The 25,935-nt window shown below is 40.8% G+C and overlaps 1 protein-coding gene across 1 annotated transcript in view; it reads left to right on the top strand.

Annotated features, from left to right (window-relative positions):
* Nucleotides 1-18,716, top strand: part of KCNK1 (potassium two pore domain channel subfamily K member 1) — a 36,794-nt gene extending 18,078 nt beyond the window's left edge. The window contains exons 2-3 of the mRNA XM_086745748.1: nucleotides 11,957-12,352; nucleotides 16,076-18,716. Of these exons, the coding sequence (XP_086601874.1) occupies nucleotides 11,957-12,352; nucleotides 16,076-16,335 (656 nt within the window). The 3' untranslated portion in view covers nucleotides 16,336-18,716. The remainder of the gene's footprint in view (nucleotides 1-11,956; nucleotides 12,353-16,075) is intronic.
* The last annotated feature ends 7,219 nt before the right edge of the window (nucleotides 18,717-25,935 follow it).

Raw genomic sequence — 25,935 nt, 5'->3', positions numbered from 1 at the left:
CCTTTCTAGAGGCACCTTTAATGGCCCTGGAATGGAGTATGTGCCTCACCTGGAGTCCTGCCACCCTTGTCGCACAGATGGTAGGTCCCTTTTTGGTGGCAAGCAATGTGTGCTTTTGTGTAGACTGTGCTGGAAGGGTCTAACGCTTCCCTTGGGTTGATATGTCTGCTTTACTCGTATGTAATGTATCCCGGCAGGATTAGCAAGATCTGGTGTCGGGCAGTGGCATGAAAGATTGCTATCGTTTTCCACTTAAAGTTATTCTCTTTTGAGTTGTATTTCTCTCCAGTACCTTTGCTGAGAAGAGATAGTATTGCACCAAGTACTTGCTAATAATCATCTCAGATGTGGGAGGGGCATACTAATTTCTGTACTTTTTTGTCTGCATTTGGTTCTTGTGCAGTGGATTCCATCTACCGTTGTGCTGCACAACACATCCTTCTACTCTGCAGTATCTGTACTGAGCACTTCCTTGTAACCCCCCCGTATGGATCTTAACTGCTCATATGGGAATTACTTCATCATTAGCATCACTGTTTTTCACTTCATTAAATAGTAACTGTGGGTAAATTCTGTCTAAAACAGCAGTCACTGTAAATGGTCAAAGTGTTGTTGCTTGCCAGCCGTTCAGGATATGCATCGGGCTGTAGTCTTGGCATGTGGCGTGCATTGCCTTGCATGGTGGTGTTAAGTGAGACATGGGTGAACTTTCTTGATGAAAGGAAGCATAGAATATCTGAGTCAGAATTAGAAAAAAAATAGCATTTGTTTGTTTTGGCCCAGAGTTATATCTAGTTTCCCTTCACTTCATGGAGCATCTTTGTATGTTCTCAAGAGACCTGTGGTTCAGGTAGCTTCACAGACTGCTAATACTGTCATCGTTAATCTTGTTGAGTCATGATGGCAATTCAGAAACTGCAAGTGAAAGACTTCCCCACAAAAAAATCTTTCAATTTCAGAGAAGTGTAAACATTTCACATGTAGGGAACTGTGCTTTTAAGGCACTCTGGCATAGCCCCGCTGAACATGAGTGCAGGAGCTGATGCTAGAGAAGTGTTCTTAACTTCAATTTCAAATTCTGAAGGCAGCTGAAGTCTGCTAGATTTCTTGGGCCTGCAGCAGTGTTTTGATTCAGATCAAGAGTGCACTGCTGAAACAAATCTCAGATCATTCCCACTTCCCACTTTTGGTTCACGCTTGTGGAGCAGTTTTGGAGCATGCAGATTGAACTTCTTTTTAATTGAACAGCCTGAAACAGGCACTCTTGGAGAGCAGCGAGTCACACCTCAGCTATTAGCGGGCCTCCAGTCTTTGTGAACAGAGTAGAGCAAATCTGAAGTAAACTCTGGCTTCCCTAAATATGGTGATGAATTTAGGTCCATGCTCCCAAGTATTCCACTCTACTGACCCACATTTACTGTGCTGCAATACTAATGTGAGCAAGGTGACTATGCAATCCTTTTTTGTTTGCTTGTTTGTTTGGTTTTTTTCCCCCATTTATTTTTACTGTTGCTATACTTTATATTCCAATAGTAAAAATTACTGGTTCTGGGCAGGAGTTGGCAGATACTTGGTCCTTTAAGTATTATGATCAAATGTTGCTTTTTTTTTCCATTACATTTAGATGAGGTTTTTAGAATAAGATCTCCGCTCCTGTTGCAACCAAACTATTTTCATGTTTTTAAAGGACTAGTTTTGCTGACAAGCCCAACAATCCAAAAACATTTTCTTCATCATGACATGTTGTAATTTCTCCTACTGCCTCTGTGGGGTGTGAAGAGTATAAAAAATGGTCACGTTTTAAAAATGGAAAATTACCATCTATAAATATATAATTTCCAGGAATCCCCCTGCACTGACTGCAGCTTTTCTCATGCTGATTGAAATGACAACAGGGTACTTGTAATGCTTTATGTTTTGTCACTCAGAGTTGATTGAAAAATGTTTTTAACACTCATTTTTATATTAGTGTTTGTGGATCATGAGAGCAGCTAACTTACAGGTGAAGCAAAGCAAAACTATTTTTCATCAGTCTTAAAGAACGTGGGTTTTTTTTTTCCTAGTTTGAAAAGACATGTTGATATTTTAATCTTTACATGAGAGAAAATATTTATAATAACTCATATGAAAGTATGTCAGAATTTGAAGAGAGAAATACATGGTTATTTGTGTTTTATTGTCATTTTTCCTGAGTATTTAATGTGACAACAGTTCTTACTGCTGCATAATTGGTACAGAAGAAAAATGGAATTGGAAAGATGTGCCCAGGCCATGACATCAATGTTCTCATCTCCTATATCTCACATTTATACATAAAAGTGCACAGCAACCTTAATATAGTACAGGATACAGAAATTTCTCCTCAAACGGACCATCTCCAGCATTGGCAGCTAGGCTGGAACAAAGGGAACAGCCATCTTAACACATTTCCTAGCTGGAAAAAAAAAAGCATATTCTTTGGAGACCATAGAAATGGGTTAATGGTAAATATGAATTATGTAAGGATTTCCATGCCATAATTTTGGAATTATAAAATGTTTTTTTTTTTTTTTTGGAACTTGGGAGTTCCCAGAACTGCTAAGCTGCAGAAGGGGACAGCATATATCACTCTAGAAAATTGAAGGGGACTTACAATAGCAAAAATGATACAGGAGTTCTTGTTGTAAACAAATGGTACTGTAATTTTTCTGTAGTTAAGAAAATAAATAGTTACACAATGTGTGGTTTTATTCTGGTTCCGATTGTTAAACTCATCTGAAAGACCTAATGCACTTTCAGTTTTCGTTGCATAATTAATGGCCAAAGGAGAGCCAGCAACATGCCCTGGCAGCAAAGAGGGCTAATGGTACCCTGGGCTGCATTAGGAGTGTTGGCAGCAGGTCGAGTGAGGTGATCCTTCCCCTCTGCCCAGCGCTGGTGGGGACACACCGGGAGTGCTGGATCCAGTTTTGGGCTCCCCACCACAAAAAAGATTGAGAGTCCAGTGAAGGGCCACCAAGATGATGAGACTGGAATGTCTCTCCTATGAGGGGTGGGAGAGACTGGGACTGTTCAGCCTGGAGAAGAGAAGGCTCTAGGGGAGCTCATCAATGTATATAAACATCTGAAAGGGTAGGTTAAATAGTGATGATGCCGTTGTCACACACTGCCCAGTATCATCTCCTTCTTTTTCGCCTTTCCATGTGTGTTCACTGGCTGCCTTATATTTTATACTGAAGTTGTACGTTTTGAGGGCAAGGAAAAATTTTTATTCTGTTTTGGTAGCACAATAAGTATACAATAACTGAAAAGAATAAAAACAATAGTGATATTTATTATGAGATATATGAAATACTTTCATATGTATTTTAGTTTAGTTATTACATTTATTTTAAAATATTATACACAAATTATTTGTTAAATATGGAATTTTTAATGTATTTTTATATGGGTAATTATTTATTTTATTTCTATAGAAGTGATTTTCCTCCAGAGGTGCCCTGTGCATGAGTCCAGGACAGTAAGAGCTTTTGCTGTCTCTTCATATGGGACTCCCAGAGGAGGCATGGAGTGGGATTGGCCTCATAGCAGGAAAGGGGGTAACTTTTCAGAGGGCTAAGAATGTACTCAGTAGGAAATTGGAATCATTACTCCTCTGCTTCTAGCATGAGATATTTGGTCTATTTATTTATTTATTTATTTATCTGTTATTAATACTCACCGCGCTTTCTGAATGTGGATGTTACATGTTAATATATGGCTATATCCACTGTCACACCAGTTATTTAGGCTGACCCAGATCATAGTAGTCAGAACATGAGCTGAACATCAGTGTTTTGCCAGCACTGGTACAAATCCTTGGGCAGCTTAAATAACACCAAGTATAAGACCATAAAGCAAGCTGTTTATCTCAGTGTGTTCACATAAATAGTGTGGGAGTATCCCTTGTCCTCATACAAACATTTTCCCCAGTTTCATTCATCAGCATCCCCTTTTCCCAGCATCTGTGGATGCAGTTTCTTTGGGCAGGTGAAATATTGCTTCCTGTGCAGGAATGGGTGTGGCAGATCATAGAATCATAGAATGGTTAGGGTTGGAAGGGACCTTCAACGGTCATCTAGTCCAACCCCCCTGCAAGGAGCAGGGACATCCCTGACTAGGTCAGGTTGCTCAGAGCCTCATCCAGCCTGGCCTTGAACGTTTCCAGAGATGGGGCCTCCACCACCTTTCTGGGCAACCTGTTCCAGTGTTCTATCAGTCTTCCAGTACCTCAAAAGGGCCTACAAGAAAGATGGGGAGAGGCTGTTCAGTAGGGCCTGTTGCAATAGGACGAGAGGTAATGGTTTTAAAATAGAGGGGGGTAGATTTAGATTAGAAATTAGGAAAAAAATTTTTACAATGCGAGTTATAGAACAGATCTTCTTTCTGCCATATACGGTTGCTTATCTTAGCCTGGCTGGAAATCAAAGTTCTCAGGTTTGTTTAATAAAACTATGTTGGTGAACTTTTAATTTTTACCACTTTTTAACATGTAACTCCGGTTTAATGTCTTGTTTTAATGATATTGCTGTGCCTCAAACCTCTGACTAAGAGTTCTGAAAAGTCTTTTCTAGCAGCAGAATGCTACTGTTTTAGTTATGGACTAGTTTTCCTGTCTGTTTACAGTCCTTTACATTCTTTTTTTTTCTATCTGTATTGCAGGGAAGAAAGGCTTATGTGCAATGGTGTGTTGAAAGGCTGGTTTTAGCCTATCAGCCATCTTTTAAAGCTGGTCCTTCCCAGTGCGTATCCTATAGAAACAGTAAAAGCAAAATACTTTTCCTGAAAGAGTTGGATTCTGAGCAGATACTTTGACATGTGTAGATGTGCTGCGTAACATAGCATAAATTTTCAAATTTATTTCGTTCTGTATGGTAGGTGACCTTTTGCTGCAAATTTATGGCCCAGTCAGCTGCTGTACTTAACATAAACTTCCTAATGAGCTACTTCAATCATAATATTGTTGGTTTGAACTCTGTAGGGCAAGTTTCTGATCACTTTGGTTGCTGCTATGCTCTTTGTTGCAATAGAAAAAATACTTCAGACTTACTTGTGATCTCTTGCCACATGGATCTACCATCACCTGACATTCTCTTTTTATCTTAGAAGATAATAGACCAGTTATGAAGAAGGATGTATTTCACAGTTAAACACAGTGGAAAATGTCACAGGTTTATAAAAACAACAGTGTAGAAATTATGTGAATCTTATAATTGATCTTCATCATAATCCTATTCCAGTGAGTCATGCTGTTATTGGGAAGAATGAAAGATTTTTACTAAACTTTAATACATAGCACATGATTCGCTTCATCTCTTGGTGCATTTTGAGATTATGACCAGACTTTAAAGGGCTAACTTCAGTGTCTTAGGGACACTGACTCAGACCAGTAAAGGGATGAGCACGTTTGTTGTGTTGTGCCTCCACCTTGGGGTTGTGTTTCTGACTGCCCCATCTGAATGGATGTGTTGGGGAGGACCCTGGATGTGCTGAAGATAACCCCCTCCCTGCCCTGAGAAACTCCGTGGTGCCACATAGGGCTGGTGATGTTGCAACAGGTCACTTGGGGTTAGGGGGACCTGAGGGAGCATTCGTTTGACAAAACCTGTGGTAGGACAGAGGGAGAAGAGCACTTGGCAGGACAAAAAAGACAACACAAAACCATTGACTGTTTAATTCATTAAGAGAGAGCAGTGAGCTTTAATGCTGTGGATGATGGTCCCTGTTCTTGGGACCAGCTCATGAGAGCAATCATGAACAGCCGATGCCCTGGGAGTATAACGGGGGGGCAAGAGAAAGAGCCAGTGCTGCAATCTATATCCACAGCTTTCAGGCTTCATCGCCATAGCCTGCAAGACACTGTCTGGGGGAAACTTTCCAAGGGCTGTGGCACCTCTGTTTGCCTGTTGCTTGCCTCACCTGATGTCAGATCCATTTATGACATTCAAACATGCACCCTTCAGGGCAGCCTCTGAGGACTTCTGTGTGGAAGTCCAGGCTGGGTTATCACAACACAGAATTGTAGCACCTCTGGCGCTAAATACTCAATTCAGGGTCCCAAAAGACCTGTAAGAGGACCACTGTTTCTTTACAGAGAGAAGACCAATTAATGAGCTACAGGAGGAACTGAACTATGAAGAGACAAAGCACTGGTGATACAGAACTGCTTAGGCTGGTCAAAGCAGTATCTGAGAAGAGTGAAAGGAGAAAACACCTAGTGCCAACAAGTGCCAAGCTAACACAGGGTGGAAGAGTAGTGTGAAGTGCTCATATGCGGTGCTGAGTTTGACGCAGGCTGTTATGAGTTGAACATTGTTGTAAGCTACCTAGAGACTCTGGAAAACAAAGTGTACTGGTATATAAAAACGGAGGGAGAAAATATATCTTACCTGGAATACGATGATCAATTCTACATAGTTGTCTACAATGTGATCTAACAGGAACAATTAGACACAAGTAGGACAGAAGAGAAGAGAACTAAAAGAGGAACTTGCACAAACGGGATACAAACCACTGAAAAGTATAGAAAGGTGATGAACAAGCCTTTTTAGAAAGGTATAAGAGCAAAAGACTAACTTGAAAGACAGTAAATGGAAGAGTAAATATTTTATTGAACGCGTAATTGACCTGTATAACTCACAGCACCAAGATCAATGTAAAAAGATTTAAGCATTTAAAATTATTTTTTAAATAAGCATTTTTGTGGAATATGATGACATTCAAAATTACATTAAAACAGATAAAGACATTTTGTATATTTATGTAAATTTAAAACAGCAGAAGTTCTCCCAATCGTAAAGAGTAGATGACTTTTATGGAAAAAATCCCCGTATCTAGACAGCTGGATTTCAGTTCTGTTCACATCTTGTGGGGTTTTGCTCTTTGTATGATCAATCTAATATGGTCTGTTTCAAGACACTGAGCTAGATGGAGCATTGATCTAACTTAATCTGACAAACCTTGCTGGTCTTGCACATGTTTTTTTCTGTGAGCTTTCTTGAAGGAATGGTACATCTAAGCTATAAATAGACAATAGAAGACATTATATGTGAGCAATATCCTTTTATCTCTGCTGTCCCTTTGCTTCCCTATCTAAGGGTTTGGTTTTTCAAAGGTCAGTGCTTTTAAATGAGTGATTGTTATCTGATCTTTGCATTATACATATGAAAATACAGCATTCAGTAAATTTTATGTCTTCATAATGAGTAATATAGTCATCAGTTATGCTACAATGGACAACTTAATTCTAGTCACCCAGAGCAAGTCTCCTTGATAGAATAAAGAAATGTCTTCATAAGTAGCCCCCTTTTGGTGAGCATCCTTTTCTCATAACAAAAAGAATATTTTAGGATTGCAATTATAATGCTTTTGAACATGATGGTTTCCACTGAAAAAGGCAAATCAACATACGTTTTATTACCTATTATTTATGTAGAACTAGCATGTGCTAGGCACTTTACAGAGGGATTATGGAAGGGATTTTCCCTGAAGAGGTTACAGTACAAAGAAGCTACAAGCAGGTGCAGGAGCAGAGATGGGAGGCAATAGAGCGTGAGTGTCTGAAAGCAGACATGGAGTATCTACTGCCCTGGATTTGTTATTTCCTCTCTTTTAATGTATGGCTGTGTTGGGTTTTTTTAATGGCTTTTGTACAGTGATGACTATGATTATAGGCATTGTTAGAAAAAGTAACGTAAAAGCAATTTCATACTGGGAAAAAATATGGATCTTTCTTCTCACCACTTGCCATAGCCTCATAAATTGTGACTGTTCTAGCTCAAGCTTTTTGATATAATTATTCCCAAGTAGTGACTCTGTATCCTGGGTAGCAAGCAAACATTGATCACTCATCCATTGTTTTTGGAAGGTGTCATCCTCTTGCTGATGCTGTTTGAGTGGAGCATATATTCTCTCCTCAGTCTGAAACTGTCAATGCTCTTTAGTTTTACAGTTTCTGTAATTGTTAGCTGAGGAGCAGATACACAATCCCCTCAGCTATCCCGTAAGTGATACGACAGTATCACCAGAATGGCAGAGCAGATCTTAGAAGGTAGGGTGTGCTTCAGGTATCTCAACTAATTCTGTGAATTGGGAAAAATTCTGTAAGGGTTAACCAGGCAGGCTAGTCTGAGTACCTTGTTTAATAAAACCTTGTTGTAAAGTCTTTCTTATTCTACACCTTCCTCTGTGTCTGAGTGCATACTGTGTAGCACCTGGAAGGATAATGACTGTCCTTCAGGAGGAATTATGAGAGAAGTATTGGAGAGATGACAGAACCCCTCCTCAACAAGAAATGAGCTGATTGCTGCCTGGGTCAGCACAGAGGCTGGAATTAAATCCCCGTCAACCTGCTTTGTGCAGAATGAACTGACAAATGTGTCAGGTTTTTTTTTGTTTGTTGGGGTTTTTTTGGTTTGGTTGGTTGGTTTTTTTGTATGCATGATGCAGATGTTTGGGCTTAAATTAATGGAAGCTTGGATTAATTGTACTGTACAAAGATATGTTAAATTTAGAAACCTGGAACTTGCAAGGGACTTTCTAGGTCTGCAAGCTCAATTTCTGCTTGTCATGTGTAGCCTCATGATATTGCATCTTCCATCAAGCTATCAAGCTTCATCAGGCTCCATTTTAAACATAGCTGGGTTCTTTCCCCAGTACTGAAAGTGGATGGATGCTCCAAAAATGTCTCTGAAGCTTAAAAACCTTTTTCTAATTTCTAGACTAAATTTATTCATGCTACATCTAAGCTATTTGTTTTTGTGGCAATATTATTCTTCATCTAAAGCATTTCTTTTCCCTTGGTAGTACTTGTACACTGATGCATTAAAAGGGAGATACTATATCACTTTTCAGCCTCCATTCAGCTGTGCTCAGGAAGCCAACCGCTTTTATCTTCCTCTCATAAAATAGTCTTTCTTCCCCAGATGGCTTCAGTAACCTTTCTCTGCTCTTCATCCAGTGTGAATTAATTCTTTAAGCATGGATATACAGAATGAGGTAGATAAGTCCAGATGAGGTCTGATCTGCATCTTACTCAAATAATACACCTCTAGTTTTGCTTTACTGAAAACACAGAGCATTGCAGGTGCCTTTTTTGTGTTTGTGTCACATAGGTCAGTTTTAGATACCCTATGATCTACTCAAAACATGCATGTTTTTTTCTCTTCCAGACTTGGAGTTGATTGTCTGCCACAAAATGCTTTTAGGAAAACTAAGCAACTGAGGCTGGTCCTCATGTGGATGCGAGATAGGGAAAGATAGAAAAGAGTGGGAGAAAATGGTTGGTTCTTGAAGTAGGGGAATATCACAAAGGTTGTTCCTTGGAGGCCTATGTTGGGGCTTGTGCTGTTCAATGTGTTTGTAAATGACGTGGAAGAGGGAAGAAATAAAGTTTGCTACAGGCACAATATTATTTAAGGCAAGTAAGGATGATAGAAAAGCCACAGGACAACTGGACAATAAAATGGCATTTGAAAGTGAGTGCAGATAAAATGTTAAGTCATTCACACAGCAAAACCAGTCATAGTTTCACATATGAAGTGATGGAATCTGTACTAGTGGATCCTCAGATACCTCTGAGGGGCAAGATCCTGGGGTTCTGGTAGATGGGGCCAAGAAAGTGTCAGCTCAGTGGTAGTCAGAAATGCCAGCCAAATGTCCAGCATTATTCGGGATGGAGTAGAACACAAGGAATCATAAATCTGATTCCGCTGTGTCTGGTGTGCTCAGTGCAGCTCCAGTTCTCTTATCTCAAAGCAGATAAAGCAAACAGAAGGTGATCAAGGAAAAAAGCCATTAATTAATATGATTTTTTGAGGTTCAAAAGACTGAGCTTGGGTAAATTATTCATAATGTCATTAAATTTCAAATACAACTGAAGTTTCCTGTTGGGTTAGCTAACACAGAGAAACTGCACCTCATGCTTGCTCTTCTCTAAGACTTTGGACTTTGTAATGTTAAGATGTTTTGCCCGTCTTTCATTGTCTGGAAGTGTCTCTGTGCATCTTAAATAAAAATAACACTTCCTTTTCTTACTCTGCTGGAAAACTTAAAAGAGCAATGCCTCTACCATTAAATTCATTGATGTAGAGGGGAAATCTCTTATATTCATATAAAACCTGAAGGGGCTTGCAGAGCAGCTGATTTCACAGGCGAGCAGGCAAGGTGTCCTGGTTTCAGCTGAGATGGAGCTAATTTTCTTCCTAGTAGCTGCTGTGTTCTGGATTTAGAGTAGGATTGGGTATGTGATAATGTTGATAATACACTGATGTTCTTAGTTGTTGGTAAGAGATCAAGGACTTTTTTCAGATTCCCAGGTTTTGCTAATGTGCAGGTGTAAGAAGCTGGGAAGGGTATAGCCAGTATGGTTGACCCAAACTGGCCAAAGGAAGTATTCCATACTGTAGATACAATGCTCCGAATATAAGCGGGGGTTGGTCAGTGGCCAGTGGTCTCTCCCTCTTTGGAAATCATGATTACGAGATTGCTCTTGGTTCTGTTCTGTGATTGCTTCTCTGAACGGACTGTATCAGTGGTCAGGTCGTCAGGCAGTGAAGAATTGTGTATCATTCGTTTCATATAGTTTATTGTCCATTATTATTATTAATAACATTACCATTATTATTTCTTCCTTTGCTGTCCTAGTAAACTGTCTTTTTCTCAACCCATGAGTTTTCCTTTTCTTCCCAATTCTCTCCCCCAGCCCTGGGGAGGGGGTGGATGAGCAAGCGGCTGTGTGGTGCTTAGCCGACTGAGGTTAAACCACGACACAGGGCAGACTGGGCAAGTGCAGACTGAGCCCAGTTCAGAGGTCAGAAGCAGCATAACCCTGTACACACTGGGCTCTCCCTGGGCTCCTGAAGGTAGCTAGTTGCAGTAGCTCTGGAAGATGCCTTGTTGCACAGCACTAACATAACCTGAATGGGCTGGCAGATTTGGGGCTGCAGAATCTCTAGGGTCTGTCTGCACTTTCTTGGTATGATATCAGTGTCAAGACTGCCCAAACTAGATTTCAAGAGATTTCCTCTTCCTTGCTGCAGTGAAAACAAAATACTTTTTTTTTTTTTTTTTTTGGCAAACAAAAGAAAGCATTCCTGGTTTATGCTGGATTTACTGTTCTTTTCTGTGCCTGTGATTTACATTTACAACTAGGCTGTCTGGCAGCATGTGCTTTGGCAGCGTAGCCGCTTGCGCTGGGTACGAGTGTGACTGTGCACATTTGTGGAGTTGAGTTTGCTGGCTGTGGTCAGCCAGCCTGTTCACCAGTGGATCATCCCTGTCCTCTGAACAGATATCACTTGTTGATACTGCTACTTGTAAATGACTAGGCAAAAATCCAGCCACAGTGGTTAGATCCCAGGAGTTTTGCTGTGAAAATGGTTGTTCTACTTTAAGGTACCTTTGATGGATTATCGTCTCAACACCTTGCAGAAGCATGGAAGTATATAGTGTGGAATGCTGATGATAAAACTTCTATGTAATTTAAATGATTTTTGCAAACAGTCTTAGAGCGTTTTGCTACGAAGCAGATGTAGGAACATTTTTCTGAAGTATGGATTATTCCTTTTTTCAAGGTGGGTAAAAGAAGTTACATCACTTTGTAAAGCTAACAAAAAGGTTAGTAGGAAAACCCAGAATAAGACAAAGATTTCCTGGCATGGGCTCCCACTCCTGACTAGGCATTACTTCCTTCTCCAAAATAACCATTTATACAGTTAAGTTCACAATTTTGAAATATAAAAATATTTTTTTTAAATTTTTACTTGCTTATTGCTGGTACTTAGGCTTTGTTTGCCTGCTTAAAACAGGCCTTTGAACAGCATTTGTGAAGAATAGCAATAGTAAGCAGATTTTTTTCCTCACACAATATAATCAGTATCAAATTGGTACGTGAGCTCCCAGCTTTAGCTCAACCTATGCCTCCTCTGCTTTGTTCCAGGTTATGGACACACAGTGCCTTTATCTGATGGGGGAAAGGCCTTCTGCATCATCTACTCTGTCATCGGGATCCCGTTTACACTGCTTTTCCTGACAGCAGTGGTACAGCGCATCATTGTCTATGTCACCAGGCGGCCTGTACTGTATTTCCACATTCGCTGGGGCTTCTCCAAGCAGGTTGTTGCAATCATCCACGCTGTAGTCCTTGGGTTCATCACTGTCTCGTGCTTCTTCTTAATCCCAGCAGCAATATTTTCTGTTCTGGAAGACGACTGGAATTTTTTGGAGTCTTTTTACTTTTGTTTCATTTCCCTGAGCACCATTGGCCTCGGAGACTATGTCCCAGGAGAAGGTTACAATCAAAAATTCCGAGAGCTGTATAAAATTGGAATTACATGTAAGTGTCAAACTAACTAGATAAATAAAAGGCATTTTATTAAAAAAAATTATAATCAGACTTTCCCTCTCCATTCTGTGGATGGTGATTGTTTTGTGAGCTGTCAGCTAGCAAACTGGGCATTGTAGGTAGCTGTGCAAAGAGGAAACCCTTAAATAAGGTCAGTTTTCTTAGTTAAGAATGAAAAAGCTAAAAACAGAATTCCATTGTGCTAAACCAGAGCTGCTTACTCTCTTATTAACAGTAGAAAAAAATGCTTACATTACCATTATGAAAATGGTTCTGAGCACCTTGGGCTAAGATTTCAGTGCATGACAGAGCCAGCAAGATGATCCTTGTAACCTGAGGTCATCTTATAAGGTGAGATAACAGGGGGACAGAGACAAATTGAAGAGCAACGGGAGATGAGGCAGAACAGCAAAGTTTCTGACTCTAGTTGTAACAGAAGGTAGCTGAAGCTGGCACTGATACCAACTGTCAAAGAGAGACAAGTAGTCTGAGATTATAGCAAAGAAAGACCACAAATGTTAAATTTAAATTGTTTAATTATGTTTGACACAGAAGAGAGGCACGGTGATCAGTGTTTTGATCAAAGTACAGCTAAGAAAATTATCTTTATGATGGTATTCTGAGTGAATGCATGCTAAAGGCAGTGTTCTCCAGTGACAGTGTTTTGAAACATCCCAGTTTCTGACTCCACAGTCCTGGGTCATCAGACGCACTGATTAAAAGATCTGAAGGCCAAAACAAACCTTTCTTGTCAGGTCTGTTTCTTAGGCTGGTATGCAATTGTCTGTGCTTCTGTGTGTGATCCAGCAATCTTAATGTAGGCAAAAAGTGTCCATTAACTTGGTTTTGTGTTTTATGTAAAGAAAGACTGGGCCTTGAATTTTCATTCTTTGAAGCAGGGCCTTGAACTGGAGTCATAGAATCATAGAATAGTTTGGAAGGGACCTTTAAAGGTCATCCAGTCCAACCTCCCTGCAAGGAGCAGGGACATCTGCAACCAGATCGGGTTGCTCAGAGCCTCATCCGACCTGGCCTTGAATGTTTCCAGGAATGGGGCATCCACTACCTCTCTGGGCAACCTGTTCCACTGTTCCACTACCCTCAGTGTAAAAAATTTTTCCTTATATCCGGTCAGAATCTACCTCCCTCTATTTTAAAACCATCACCCCTTGTCCTGTTACAAAAGGCCCTGCTGAAGAGTTTCTCCCTGTCTTTCTTATAAGCTCCCTTGAGGTACTGGAAGGCCGCTGTGAGGTCTCCCTGGAGCCTTCTCTTCTCCAGGCTGAACAGCCCCAGCTCTCTCAGCCTGTCCTTGTAGGAGAGGTCCTCCTGCCCTCTGATCCTCTTTGTGGCCCTCCTCTGGACTCTCTCCACCAGGTCCTTATGACCTTATGTTGGGGGCCCCAGAGCTGGACGCAGTACTCCAGGTGGGATCTCATGAGAGCAGAGTAGAGGGGAAGGATCACCTCCCTCGACCTGCTGGCCACACTTCTTTTGATGCAGCCCAGGATGATTTGCCTTCTGGGCTGCAAGTGCACATTGCCAGCTCATGTCCAGCTTTACATCCACCATTACTCCCAAGTCCTTCTCCTCAGGGCTGCTCTCAATCCATTCTCCACCCAGCCTGTATTTGTGCTGTATTTAAATGAGCCAACAGAACGCTTTTATTCTCCTGCCAGGCCTGTTGTCATTGCATGAGATCTCCCATTATAGCCATCGTGTTTATCTTTCAAGCAGTAGCTTTTAATTATTACTGCTGAATTGCAGAGTTGATTTGAGGATGCTAAATGATTGAATGAATGGAGAAAGTCACGCATAGTAAAGTCCATTCTAAAAACTCAAAATCAGAAGAAAACATTGTGGCTCAGATTATCCTTTTTCAAACTTTAGAACACTTAGGAAATAAATTGCAGGGAATACTAAAAGGAAAAAGTAGCTTTTAGGCAAAGTTATGACCTTTGAATATTTAATTTCAATAGTTTTTAAGGCCATAACTTTTAAATTATTCCTTTTCCTTTTCTGTGAAATTCAAGGAACAAAACAGGATGTAGAAAATATTTTCTTTTGCTGAACCTAAATTTTCTCCAAGAAAAGTTTTTGAGTTCTACATTAGAATGTGCTTAGTGAGTGCTACAGGCTTTTCAAGAATTTTTAGAGGAACACAAGTCACGTTCTAAATCAAGTGGTGATCAGCTGGACTGACTTTCAGAGATAATTACAAAATTCTCAGTGCAGATTTATAGATGCCTTTTAATTGGCATAGCTTTGTCACTTTTTCCTAGTGTTAATGCATAGCTCCCATTTGATGTCATGAGATAAAGCTTAAAAGCAGTTCATAAATTTTAGCTGTGATGCTGATTTAGATCAGTACCTGATATTGCAATATTGATGTAATGGTGCTCCTGGAAGGAAAAGGAGAGTGGTACTGCCAGTGAATAATCTGTAACTACAGGTGAAATATTTATGCCTTTAGGTAACAGAACAGTGACCATATGTAGATCATAATAATTAATCCGTGTTCATCTTTTAGCACATTTAATTTTCAGCCTTTGGATAAGCATGTTGTACTGCTAATTATACACTTAGCTTCTGCTTGATTTACTCATTGAAATGGTAAAATATTCAAGTAGTCATGCTCCTCGTTAAATTGTAATGTTCAGTAGCAGGGACCTCATGAAAGAATGAGATTAAGAAATGCTCATTTTAGAATCATAGAATCATAGAATGGTTAGGGTTGGAAGGGACCTTCAAAGGTCATCTAGTCCAACCCCCCTGCAAGGAGCAGGGACATCTCCAAACAGATCAGGTTGCTCAGAGCCTTATCATTTTAACATCTTCCATCAAATTCTACATGCATTTGTTTGGAGAGGGGAAAAAAAAAAAAAAAAGTACAATGGGGCTGTTAACCATACGAAGCTCCATGTCCAAAAATCTCAGTCTATGAGAGCTGACTATTACCTTTAAAAATCAGAGTCAGTACACCACCAAAGTCATCAGTAATATCATTTAAGTAACACTTCCAGGTTTGAATAGTTTATGTGTGTTAGTAAAACATTGCAAATAATCTTCAAAGTGTCATCAACATTGTCAGGTTTTTAAAAAATCAGCAGTAATTTTACAGTAATTTTTCATTTTTATTTTATTGGTTTTGTACTCAGGTCTATTTGCTTTGTTTTTCCACTAATTTCAATGTCAGATATCTCCTTATAATTTTAAAGGAAAATAATTCAAAAGTTTTCATGAAATATAAGTGATTTGTCCTGCTAAACTGGTACAAGCAACAAATAACCATAATTAGCTGCCATATTTTTACTTTTATTTGTAACATATAGGAATATTAAGGGAAAAAAGTCTTTTGAAGAGCACTTCATCATGAAGATCGTAAGTAAGTGGGGGAGTATGCATGTGGTAAATTTTAGTATTCTGTTTCATTTAATGCCCTTACATATTTTTCTCTTGATCAGTTGTAACAGATTTAAAGCCACTAGTATTACTTGTTTTGATTATGTGGGGTCTTGTTGACTGTAGAATGAAAAAGGGAAAAAAAAGGATTTGACAGTTCAAAGTGTGTTGCAGAGCTCTGAAACTGGTAACACACTATTCAGAGATTACATGGGTGGGAAAAGTTACAGGATGAAGACTGTTCATGCCCTGCTTACTTTGCTAATAATTAAAACGCCTTTTTTTTTTTTTTTTTTTTTTTTTTGTACTCAGGTTACCTGTTGCTGGGCCTTATCGCAATGTTGGTGGTTCTGGAGACTTTCTGTGAACTCCATGAGCTCAAAAAGTTTAGGAAGTTGTTTTATGTGAAGAAGGACAAGGAAGAGGACCAAGTGCATATAATGGAACATGACCAGCTCTCCTTCTCTTCCATCTCAGACCAAGCAGCTTCCATGAAGGACGATCAGAAGGCTAACGAGCCTTTTGTGACTTCCCAGTCCCCAACTTCCAATGACAGCTCTCTGAACAATTAATACAGGGCTATCCATACCGTTATTTTGGTGCATTTATGCTACTTACCATAAGAAATAGAAAGCCTCATATTTTTTTCTGAAAATATAAAAGCTGGAAGACTGTGCTACTTTAACAAGGATTCATCACTTCTGACATAGAAAAGTCTTCTGGGAAAAATACGGGAGCCACCCTGGGAATAGGGAAAAAATGTAGGATATGGCTGGGAACATTAGGCCGTTTTGCTTGAGGGATAAGGAGTTAAGTGTACCGCTTTCAGAGGTGCCAGACAGAAAGGCTTGCACAAAGCAGCTTCATCCAACATCTTTAGGAGAACAGGCCTTCACTGACATCCAACTCATTTAGTTGCATGCCCCATCTTGCAACTGGGTGACATAGCAAATCTTGGGATGTGCACTTTCGATTATTGGAAGTATAGTCACAGATTTAATCCGAACTCATCAAGTGTCGTAATCTGGAAAACATTTCTAGAGCAATATCTATAGATCTGCTGGAGCGGGGAGTATCTAGGTCGTCCCTGTATTACCCAGTAACTTGCAGGCGCAAATAATAATTCTAGGAATGGAAAAACAAGGCTCTGGTCCCTCCTTTGCCCACGCCGTTTACATTCAAATTTCCTACTTCCTTAAAAAGGTCCCCCAATCACAAGGAAAATGTTGTCCTGAAGAGAGTGTGCCTTGAGTCTTCCATGCTGTTTGTCTTTTTATGAAATATTTTTGTAAACTCTGAGAGGTAGCAACACCAATTTAAAGTGCTGGGTGAGATGGGGTTGTAGGGAAGGGAGACATGCATTTCAGTCCTCTGCGCTCTGAAATGGGTAAGAGTGGGTGTTTGGCTATGTGGAGTGGAATGAAAAAAAGAGCCAAAAGTCAGCATATGCCAGGATTGGCATGGTTGTGTGCTTATGGCATTCTCCTAGTAGATGGTTGAAATCTGTTCAGCAGAAGAGGGACTCAGCGCTTTCTTCTGCAGCCCAACCCGGCACTCTGCTGAGCTAATAGCTCAGTGGAGGAACAGGAATAGTGTCACCTTTGAAGATAGCCCCTTTTTCTTCTTTTGCTTTTCTAACTAGTACACAGAGCACTTTGGAGGAGAAGGGAATGTTTCGGGGCAAAACAATTTTTCAGTTTTTTCATACGGCAGGAAAAAAAAGGAGAAGTGTCACATTTGGTTCAGATGGAACCGAAATTTTTTCCCCTTGGGAAAAGTCACTAAAAGTCAAGATCTCTCTCAACTTCTGAAGCTGGAACCTCTTTGGCTGTACAGGAGAGGCATTTTAGCCCAGCTACCAGTCACTGTGCTAAATGCAGGGACCTCGGAGTGAATTTCAGTGAGCAGAAGATGGGACTTAAGTGGTTGTAGTACTCTCTCTTCTGGCCTTAAAGATCTACAATATGGGAATCTTGATAATGCTTTGCAATCAACAAAAGATCTGGAGCACAAATAGCCATATTAGGACAGCCTCCCACATAGGAATAGTGTAGAGGAGAGCCTTTGCCCTGCAGTGCAAGCATGCCAGATTGCCTGTAATTTGGCTTCTAGTGTTTAGGGCTGAATGATATTTTACTGTAAAAGAAAAAATGCAGTATGTCTAGATTTAGCGCACATGGGAAAAATACTTGAAAGTAAATAACCCAAAATATACTGTGTTTGAGCTTAATTATAGCTAGCATCAAACAGGTTTTATATCTTTACTGGAAAAACTTAGATTATGGTTAAATAAGCCGAAAGTCTTCAATTAAAATTTATATTTATGGAAAACTGGAGCTAAAGGTTTTGGTTGCTTTGGGTTTTATAGATTAGGTGAGAGCATACTGTGTTTGCATGTTCCCAGGAAAGTGGCTATTTTTATACTGCTTAAGTTAACACAGTTCTATTTATAATGAATGTTAACCAATATATATGTACATATATACATAAATATATTTATATACTGTACATATACCATAAATCACCAGAGTTTAACAGACTTAGGAATGGCATTTTAGATATTTTTTTTTTCCCCTAGGCTTCTTTTTCTACAGTCAATAATTGAAAACTATGGCATTAAAATGACACTGACATAAAATTAAGAGTACTGTACTACAAAACATTTATACTGTTTTTTTCAGTGGAATTTTATTGATTGTTTTCTGTACCTTAAAATGCAACATTTTGTTTAATTTCAGTGTAACATTAAACTCCAAAGGATATGCACAGATGCTAAATGATATACAAAGTTAATTTTGCAGCGTGTACACAATTGCAAAATGTAGACACGTGAAACAAAAGCACAGAACTCAAAGCAGAAGCGATAAACTAAGCAGTATACTGTGATGTGGATGGGTATTTGTTACTTTAAACTTAAATAAAAAGCCTGGCTTTTGCCTGCCTGCACTGTGAAGTGGGGAGTGTTTTCTTTAGTGAGGGGAGTGTGTGTGCACATACTGTGCAAAAATCCTGTCTGCAGTTGTCAAGACTGTGCATCCTTTCGTTAGCCTTCCTTAACTCGAGGAGCAACTATTAATGCCAGAGTGTGTTACCTAACCTTGGTATTAAGTGTAGCTTAGTATTGGGTTGATTAGAGAAAAAAAAAACATTCCTAACTGTGTTTGTTTCAGATGCTGGCTGATTATAGCAAATAAAAAATGGTGGCATAACATTTATCTTGTCTTTATAACCTAACTACTCCAATCTTTGAGGAAATCTGAAAAACTGTCATTGCAGGTTATCTGTACCATTATCAGTCCCGCTGATTAAAATAATGGCCTTCATTTCCTACAGCAGGTACATTTTCATGTGAAGCTAACACACAAGATCAGAATAGTTAAAACTGGAATCCAGATTAGAAGGAGAAATTTAATTTTGCAAGAACCTTAGTATAAAGTGGATGTTGTTCCTAGAGGCAAAAATATGAAGCAGTTGCATATAAATTCAGATGGAGAGCACGGGTGATAAAACAAGGGTGCTGAAACAAAAGTTGCAAGAGGGAGTTAGAAATGTAAGCAAATGACTTGTACACAGAAGATAATTACCTGGGTCCTATCCTCACTTTCCTGTCTTCAGTTGATCCAGGTATATATTCCATGAATAGCTTTATTCCTGTGCTACAGCTGACATTTGCCATTTTCTCTTTGTCTTTCAGTCATTAAATATACATATGTTTTATTATTATTTCAAGGGAAAGAACTGCCAGATCATCCAGTTGTGTTGGGGAGAAGAGAATGGAAGTACCCACTTGATCTTGGAGCTGAGTGACAGCCACATTTGTCCCTTTGAGAACATGTTGTCTTCCCTAAGAGTTTTTTCCCAAGGTTCACCAATGGCACCTAGCGTGAGTGAGCACAAGACTTGCTGAGGGTTGAAATGAGTCATTTTCTAAGTAGGTAACTTCAGAGACTTGAGTGGTTTGCAGCTTTAATGCCAGCTCTACAAAAGTTATCTAGTTGAGTGTTTTATGTCAGAGTAATTGCACAAGAGCAGCGCTTCTGGATTACTTTAAATCTTTATCTAGCCCAGTTATTTTGTCTCTGGCAATGGCCAAGAGCAGACACGTGTGAACTTGTGTAAGGAGAGAGACCAAGCAAGTAGCAACAGTTTCACAGAATATTTTCCTAGCTCCCAGCAATATGCAGCTCTGGATCTGTAATAGTATCTAGGGGCCATGGAAAGCCAGTGTAGGTATGATGTGTAGAAGACATGCTGCACTGGTATGCGTGTTCTCTGTTTCAGTCAGTAAGAGACTGTCGCGCCCGGGATCAAATGAAGATTGCCTGTTACTTTCCCACAAAGCAATTTCAGGGTAAGTGCTTTGCAGTAACTGGGTGGTGCAGCACTAACGCTGTGACTGCATGGGATGGCCTCTTGAAAAAGTGAAGAAAGGCAGGAGAAGGCCTTTTATGCGCTGTTCCTTGGACATAGCTGTTCTCTGGATAGATAGGAGCGTACACAGAATCTGTTTGCTGATGCTAAATCTTGCAACTCCACATTGTTGTTTGCTTTTTAAATAGTAGTCAGAAATGTACTGAGATGAGCCAGAAGTTGCTAAAAACATGACTGCCCTAATGTTATTCCATTATTATTCATTCATTCTAGATTCTGCTTCCTACTGAAGCAAACGAAAGTTACTGTAACTGGAAGGAGTTACTCCAGATGCACACCAATACAAAAGAACAGAGTTTCTCTTCTCTGCAGAGTTCCGCTAGTAACTGTCATTATTGTAATGTAGATAGCCAAAAAAAGTGTGTGTCTTCATATTGCCGGTTCCAAACAGAAACAGTAATTTTTGAAATCACTGTGACTAGCTCTGCAAATTCACATCCTCACTAGTGCATATTAGGTACTTGATGTGTGTCATTTGTAATGCCTACGGTGTCAGTCTCATCACTTCCGAAGTTATCATTCTGTTTGCTTTTTACTGTGGATTCCTCGTCCCAATTATGTTCAGAGGTCACCGCATTACCAGTGATTGTGAGTGCTGTGATGCAGTTATTTTGCTGGGATGATGCAGGTTTGTCAGAGCCCTTGCCTTAACTGACAACAAGACTACCTCACGTGTGGCAGTTGGGGCCAAATGACAGATTTAAGTAATGAGGAGGGACAGTGTGGCTGAGAGCAGGTGTACAGGCTGACAGCCAACGTCAGGACAAAATCATCCTGGCAGACTGCTAAGTAACCACGTAGTTTTCACCAGGCTTTGTTGCCTGTCGCTAGGAGTGAGAGGAAAATGCTTCCGGAGGACGGAAGGAGAAAGGACATTGCCAAAAGTCATCTGAAATTAAGCTCAATGGAATTATGCTTTTTCATAATTTGTCTATAGTCTGCAGCTCTCTGCTACTTCACTTGCACTGTACGTACCATGAATCAGGAAAGCAGTTTGGCATTTCCCTACTGTAGGTGGTCCCTGTGCTCCCTGAAGCGAGTTACGGTTGCTATCACAAGTTTCCCTGTATTGAGTTCATTCAGTGTTCAGACCCACAAGCAGAAGTGTAAATCAGCGTGACTGATGAAACTTTGCCAGGGGCAAATGTGGCTCAGGGCACTGCTTGGCTCTGGGCCTGCCTCCCTTTTTAGAGTCCAAGCTGCCTGGAATTTCTTTACTGGAAGAGTGGTCAAGCACCAGAACAGGCAGCCCAGAGAAGTGGTGGAGTTTCCATCCCTGGAGGTGTTCAAAGAACATGTAGCCATGGCACTTCAGGACATGGTTTAGTAGGCGTAGTGATGCTGCATTGACGGTTGGACTTGATGATCTTAGAGGTCTTTTTCAATATAATGATTCTATGATTCTAATTTTTTGAGACTGGTCAACCTATTTAACCTTCTGAATTTATCTTCCCCATTTAAGAATGTGGCTCACAATATTCACTGACCATCCCTAAGCACTCACCAGTACCTTGCTGGGCCGCTTCAGCAGGCGGTGAGGTGAGATTAAGAGAACAGAAGGGACTCATACACCATCTGGCGTAAGGAGGAGCGGTGATGGCAATAGGTGAGGGGACAAATAGTCACTGGGAAAGCCCCACCCCGGCTCATGAGTACACATTAACTTCAGCTGCAGCCACCGCTAAGTGTACCAGTTTTTATCTAAATCTTGTTCCAATGTCTGGCATATAAGGTTGGTACGATTCACCTATCTGCACTCTCTGTATGTCAGCCAAAGTGCATGCTGCTAGTAATGTAATGACTATAAAAACTAATAGCTCATCTAGAAGAATTAAATTATTCTATTTTTCTCTTTAAGTGCATCGTTGCTGTGCTTCTGGGCGTTATTTAGACTCCGATTTTATTCTGGCCTGCAACGCCACATTATTCTACAACTGTAAAGCTTCTGCTTCTGCCACACATGAGGAAAAATTAATTATCATGCTTGCAAAAACACAAGGCAGCAAAATGTAATATCAATTTAAATGGGAATTAGCAAATCCTAGTTCTGCATTCCTGGGCTGTTTCCCTGATTATGGGCAGAGATCTGTTAAATTTGTTTAGCGATTGGCAGCTGTGATTTGAGGCATTCTTTCTGAACAGATACAAAAAATATTGATGTCCAGTAATGAAGTACAATGTCACCTTTGGGATTAAGTCCCCCAAATGTTTACTTAGCTGCTTTTGTGGATTAATCCTGTTTGCATGGGGTAATAAGGCCTTGTTTGAAATTTATTATGCAAAAATTAAAATCCACGCTCCATTTAATTCAAATTCCTACTGCATGTTTAGAGAAAAGAAAAAATCAATATGAAAGAGGATGACCTTATTTCATCCCCCACCTCCCAGGGAGGTGCTGGTACTGCTGACCCATGCTCAGAGCTGGGAAAATCCCCTGGCTGTCCAAGTCCGTGTGGAGCGTAGAGGCACGCAGTCTTTGCCCCGGGAAGGCTTGTAAGCAACAACCCCAGCCTCGAGAAGATGAGGCTGCCCGGGGGAGCGGCAAGAGGAGAGACCGCAGCTTCTCTGAGGGCAAAGGTGAATAGCAAAGCTGGGCAGTAAAGGAGGGGTCATGGTGGGACTTGGAGCAGGCAGGGGCAGACAGCCTGCTCTGATCCCTGGAGAAGGACCTGCGCCTGCTGCAGCATGAAGGAAGGAGTGAAATAATTTGGTATCAGGATTATCAAAAAAAGAAGTGATGTTGCTTTTTGAAGTTACTTGACTTTTAATCTCCCATACTGAGTTGTGGTTGGCTTTGAAGTGTACTGCAAAGAAACACAGAGAAGTAGGAACTAGTGAATCTGTAGAAATTAGGAGGTGTTGAGAGAAAAGATGCACTGTCTTTTAAAGGCAGAAATGACCCCTGTGATGTTCTTCCCTGACCGCTTACAGGACCCAGGACACATCAAGAGTAGCTCTATTAGGACAGATCAGATTTCAAAGCCTGACAGAGACTGCTCCAGCTCTCATCCCCTGTCACAGACGCTAATTACCTTCTCTGTTAAAAATTTCCTGTTTCCCTTGTCTGGCTGCACAATTTCTAATGAATTGTTCCAAAAGCAGCATTTCTATAGAGCTTTGTTATGTTTTTGTCTGCGAGATGACAGACCACGTTACAATAGCTATCAGCTTGCCCTGAGAAGACAAGCATCCCTTAATGTCCTCTTTAATAGGCAAAGCAGGCTGAGCTCCTCTGGGCTCCTGTCAAAAGCTCAGCTCATTCCTGGTTCAGTTTTTCAAGAGGCATTTTTCAGTGCAGCACTGAAGCCAGGGTGCCACGCTCCTACCAGTACCCAGCGTGGTACCTCTGCAGAGAGGCTGGGGTGTGGCCGTGGAGCAGAAAGGAGAAATGGCATTTGCCACCATCTCTCCACCACCAATCTTTCCATCTCCATGTTTCCCTCCATCCCTTTCCCCACCCAGCCCTGTGGGGCACAGCTGGTGCCAGCAGCAGACTGCAGCACAGGAGGTCCTTGTCCCTACCCTTGCTAACCCTGGGGGAGGCACATGGGGACAGGGGAGAGGCTGAGGCAGCACCAAGTCCTCTCTGTCCCAGATGGTCCTAAGTGTCCGAAGCAGAGACACTGATCCTAAACACGATCTGCTGAACCCCACGAGAGCCAGGAGCTTTGTAACCCCCTTTCCAGCTCATCTGCCCAGCCTGCTGGGCAGGAGTTGTTTGCCTCTTCTGTTGGCCCTGTCAGAGCTCAGAGAAACATAAGCTGACCTGCTGGAAGGAACAATTACACATTTACTTCAGGCAATTTCAGAGCACTAATTTTAGGCAACAGGGTAACTCATCAATCTTCCTGCCCTCCTGGCAGCACCTCAGGCACCAACAAGATGCTGAGCACACGTCTGAGGGTATAAATACACCCTTGGTAGGGAGTGAAGCACCTTGCAGGGTGAGGGGAGATGTACTTTTATTAACTTCAGGTTACTACTCAAAAAAAAAAAAAAAAAAAAAAAAAAAGATCCGTTACAGTCACGGGAGCTATTCTAGGGCTGTACCTTCCCCGTGTGATAGACACTGCCCCTGTGATGCACATCGGGGACGCTTGTGCTGTGACTTGCTTATTGAGGTCTGGCTTTGATGAAAACGCAGCTGAGGCTGCAATTTCCTTTTACAGATGAGGCAAGAGCCCTAACTCCAGGATACCGAGGTGGGTAAGGCAATGTCCTCAACCAGACACCGAGGACCCACATCTAAATGATCCAAGCACCTATGAGTATCTGCCACCTTACTGATTATTTTGGGGGTGCAATTATTCCTATCTCATCTTCTCACAAAGGAAGCTAATAAGGTTTATGTTTTTTCTTTGCATGTTACGCATTGAAACAAAAACTAATCTGAAAACATCAATAGTTTTCCCAGTGGTTTTAGTCCTGAATGCCCTTAAATGTGAATTTGGTGGCTAAACAGAATAATGTATTGATCTGTAAACAGGCAGGAGACTGACACTGAATGCTTAAAAAAAAATAGATCTACTGGGCAAATAGTTACCCAGGACTGTCTTCCCCAGCTGCAAAATTTAAGCCTGGGGGAAACTCCCAGAGGTGACAGCAGAAGCAGAGAAGCAGGAATAAATGGAAAGCACACAACTACCGATCAGCAAGACCCCAGGAAGGTCATTTCGCTGCATCCCAAGAAACAAGAGGAGGATATGTACGCACCCAACTGACCGAGTGGGATATCTAACACTGTCAGCCACAATAATTAGCTTCCTCTATTAGTCTGTGTTTTCATCACTGTTAAACTTTGCAGTCATCCATAATCCAGGGGGTACCACCCTTCTTGAACACAATCCAAGCTTATTTTAAAATGATTTTTAGAGGCGTTGAATCAGCAACATGATGGTGTCCTAATGCCATCATGTTGGCAGCTCCACGAGACATTCCCTGAGGCTGCATGGCCAATCTGGCATTTTAATAACTGCTCGGATCCCATGAAGTGTGAGATATAAAATAAGTAGAAAACCCGTGTGTTGAATAATACAAGGCATTACCACTCCAATTTGAGCCAGTAATTTTGCACCTCCCTCAAAAGGAATCAAGTTTATAATGTTTATTGATTTTATAAACCCTGCTGCCAATAGATAATGGCTCTATCTAGAAATGCAGCCAAATTCTATTCACTTCGTATTTGTGCTACTATTTCACCAGAGATTAAAGTATTGACACACAGAGTTTATCTGAGAATCAGAAGCATGTACAAGACCTAGGACTTTTCCCTCAGTCCCACGAGCCTAAAATCAGCTCCTTAATGACAAACCTGTCTCTGAAGGACTGTGAGGAAGCAAAACCAGGCATTAAGCTGGGATGTGAATTTGTGCTCCTCTCTTGTTTACGTTCAATTCATATTCTTGCCCCCACGCAGCAGCCCCAATACAGACTCCCATGAGAGCTTAGCAATTTTGACCTAAATTTGGCCTATTTCACATCCAAACTTTAATGCTATGCACAAGCCATAGCATTAACAGCTCTTCTTCTGCACGATACTGCTTAATCTGAAGCCCAGCTAAATGAATTACAGGAAAATATTTGTGACAGGCTGGGAGGTGCTGGATAAATATTTGTAATCTAGGGGGACAAACTCAAAACAAATAAAGACTTAGGCTTCATATTGGCTGCAGGTATGTGTTAAAGCCATGGCAGAGCTGTCTATGTTTTTAACAGGCTTAAGTCTTACTCAGTTATCACTC

This window comes from Chlamydotis macqueenii, chromosome 3, assembly GCF_036417535.1.
Source record: "Chlamydotis macqueenii isolate bChlMac1 chromosome 3, bChlMac1.mat, whole genome shotgun sequence".
Lineage (NCBI taxonomy): Eukaryota > Metazoa > Chordata > Aves > Otidiformes > Otididae > Chlamydotis > Chlamydotis macqueenii.
This window is presented reverse-complemented; position numbering and strand designations above follow the sequence as displayed.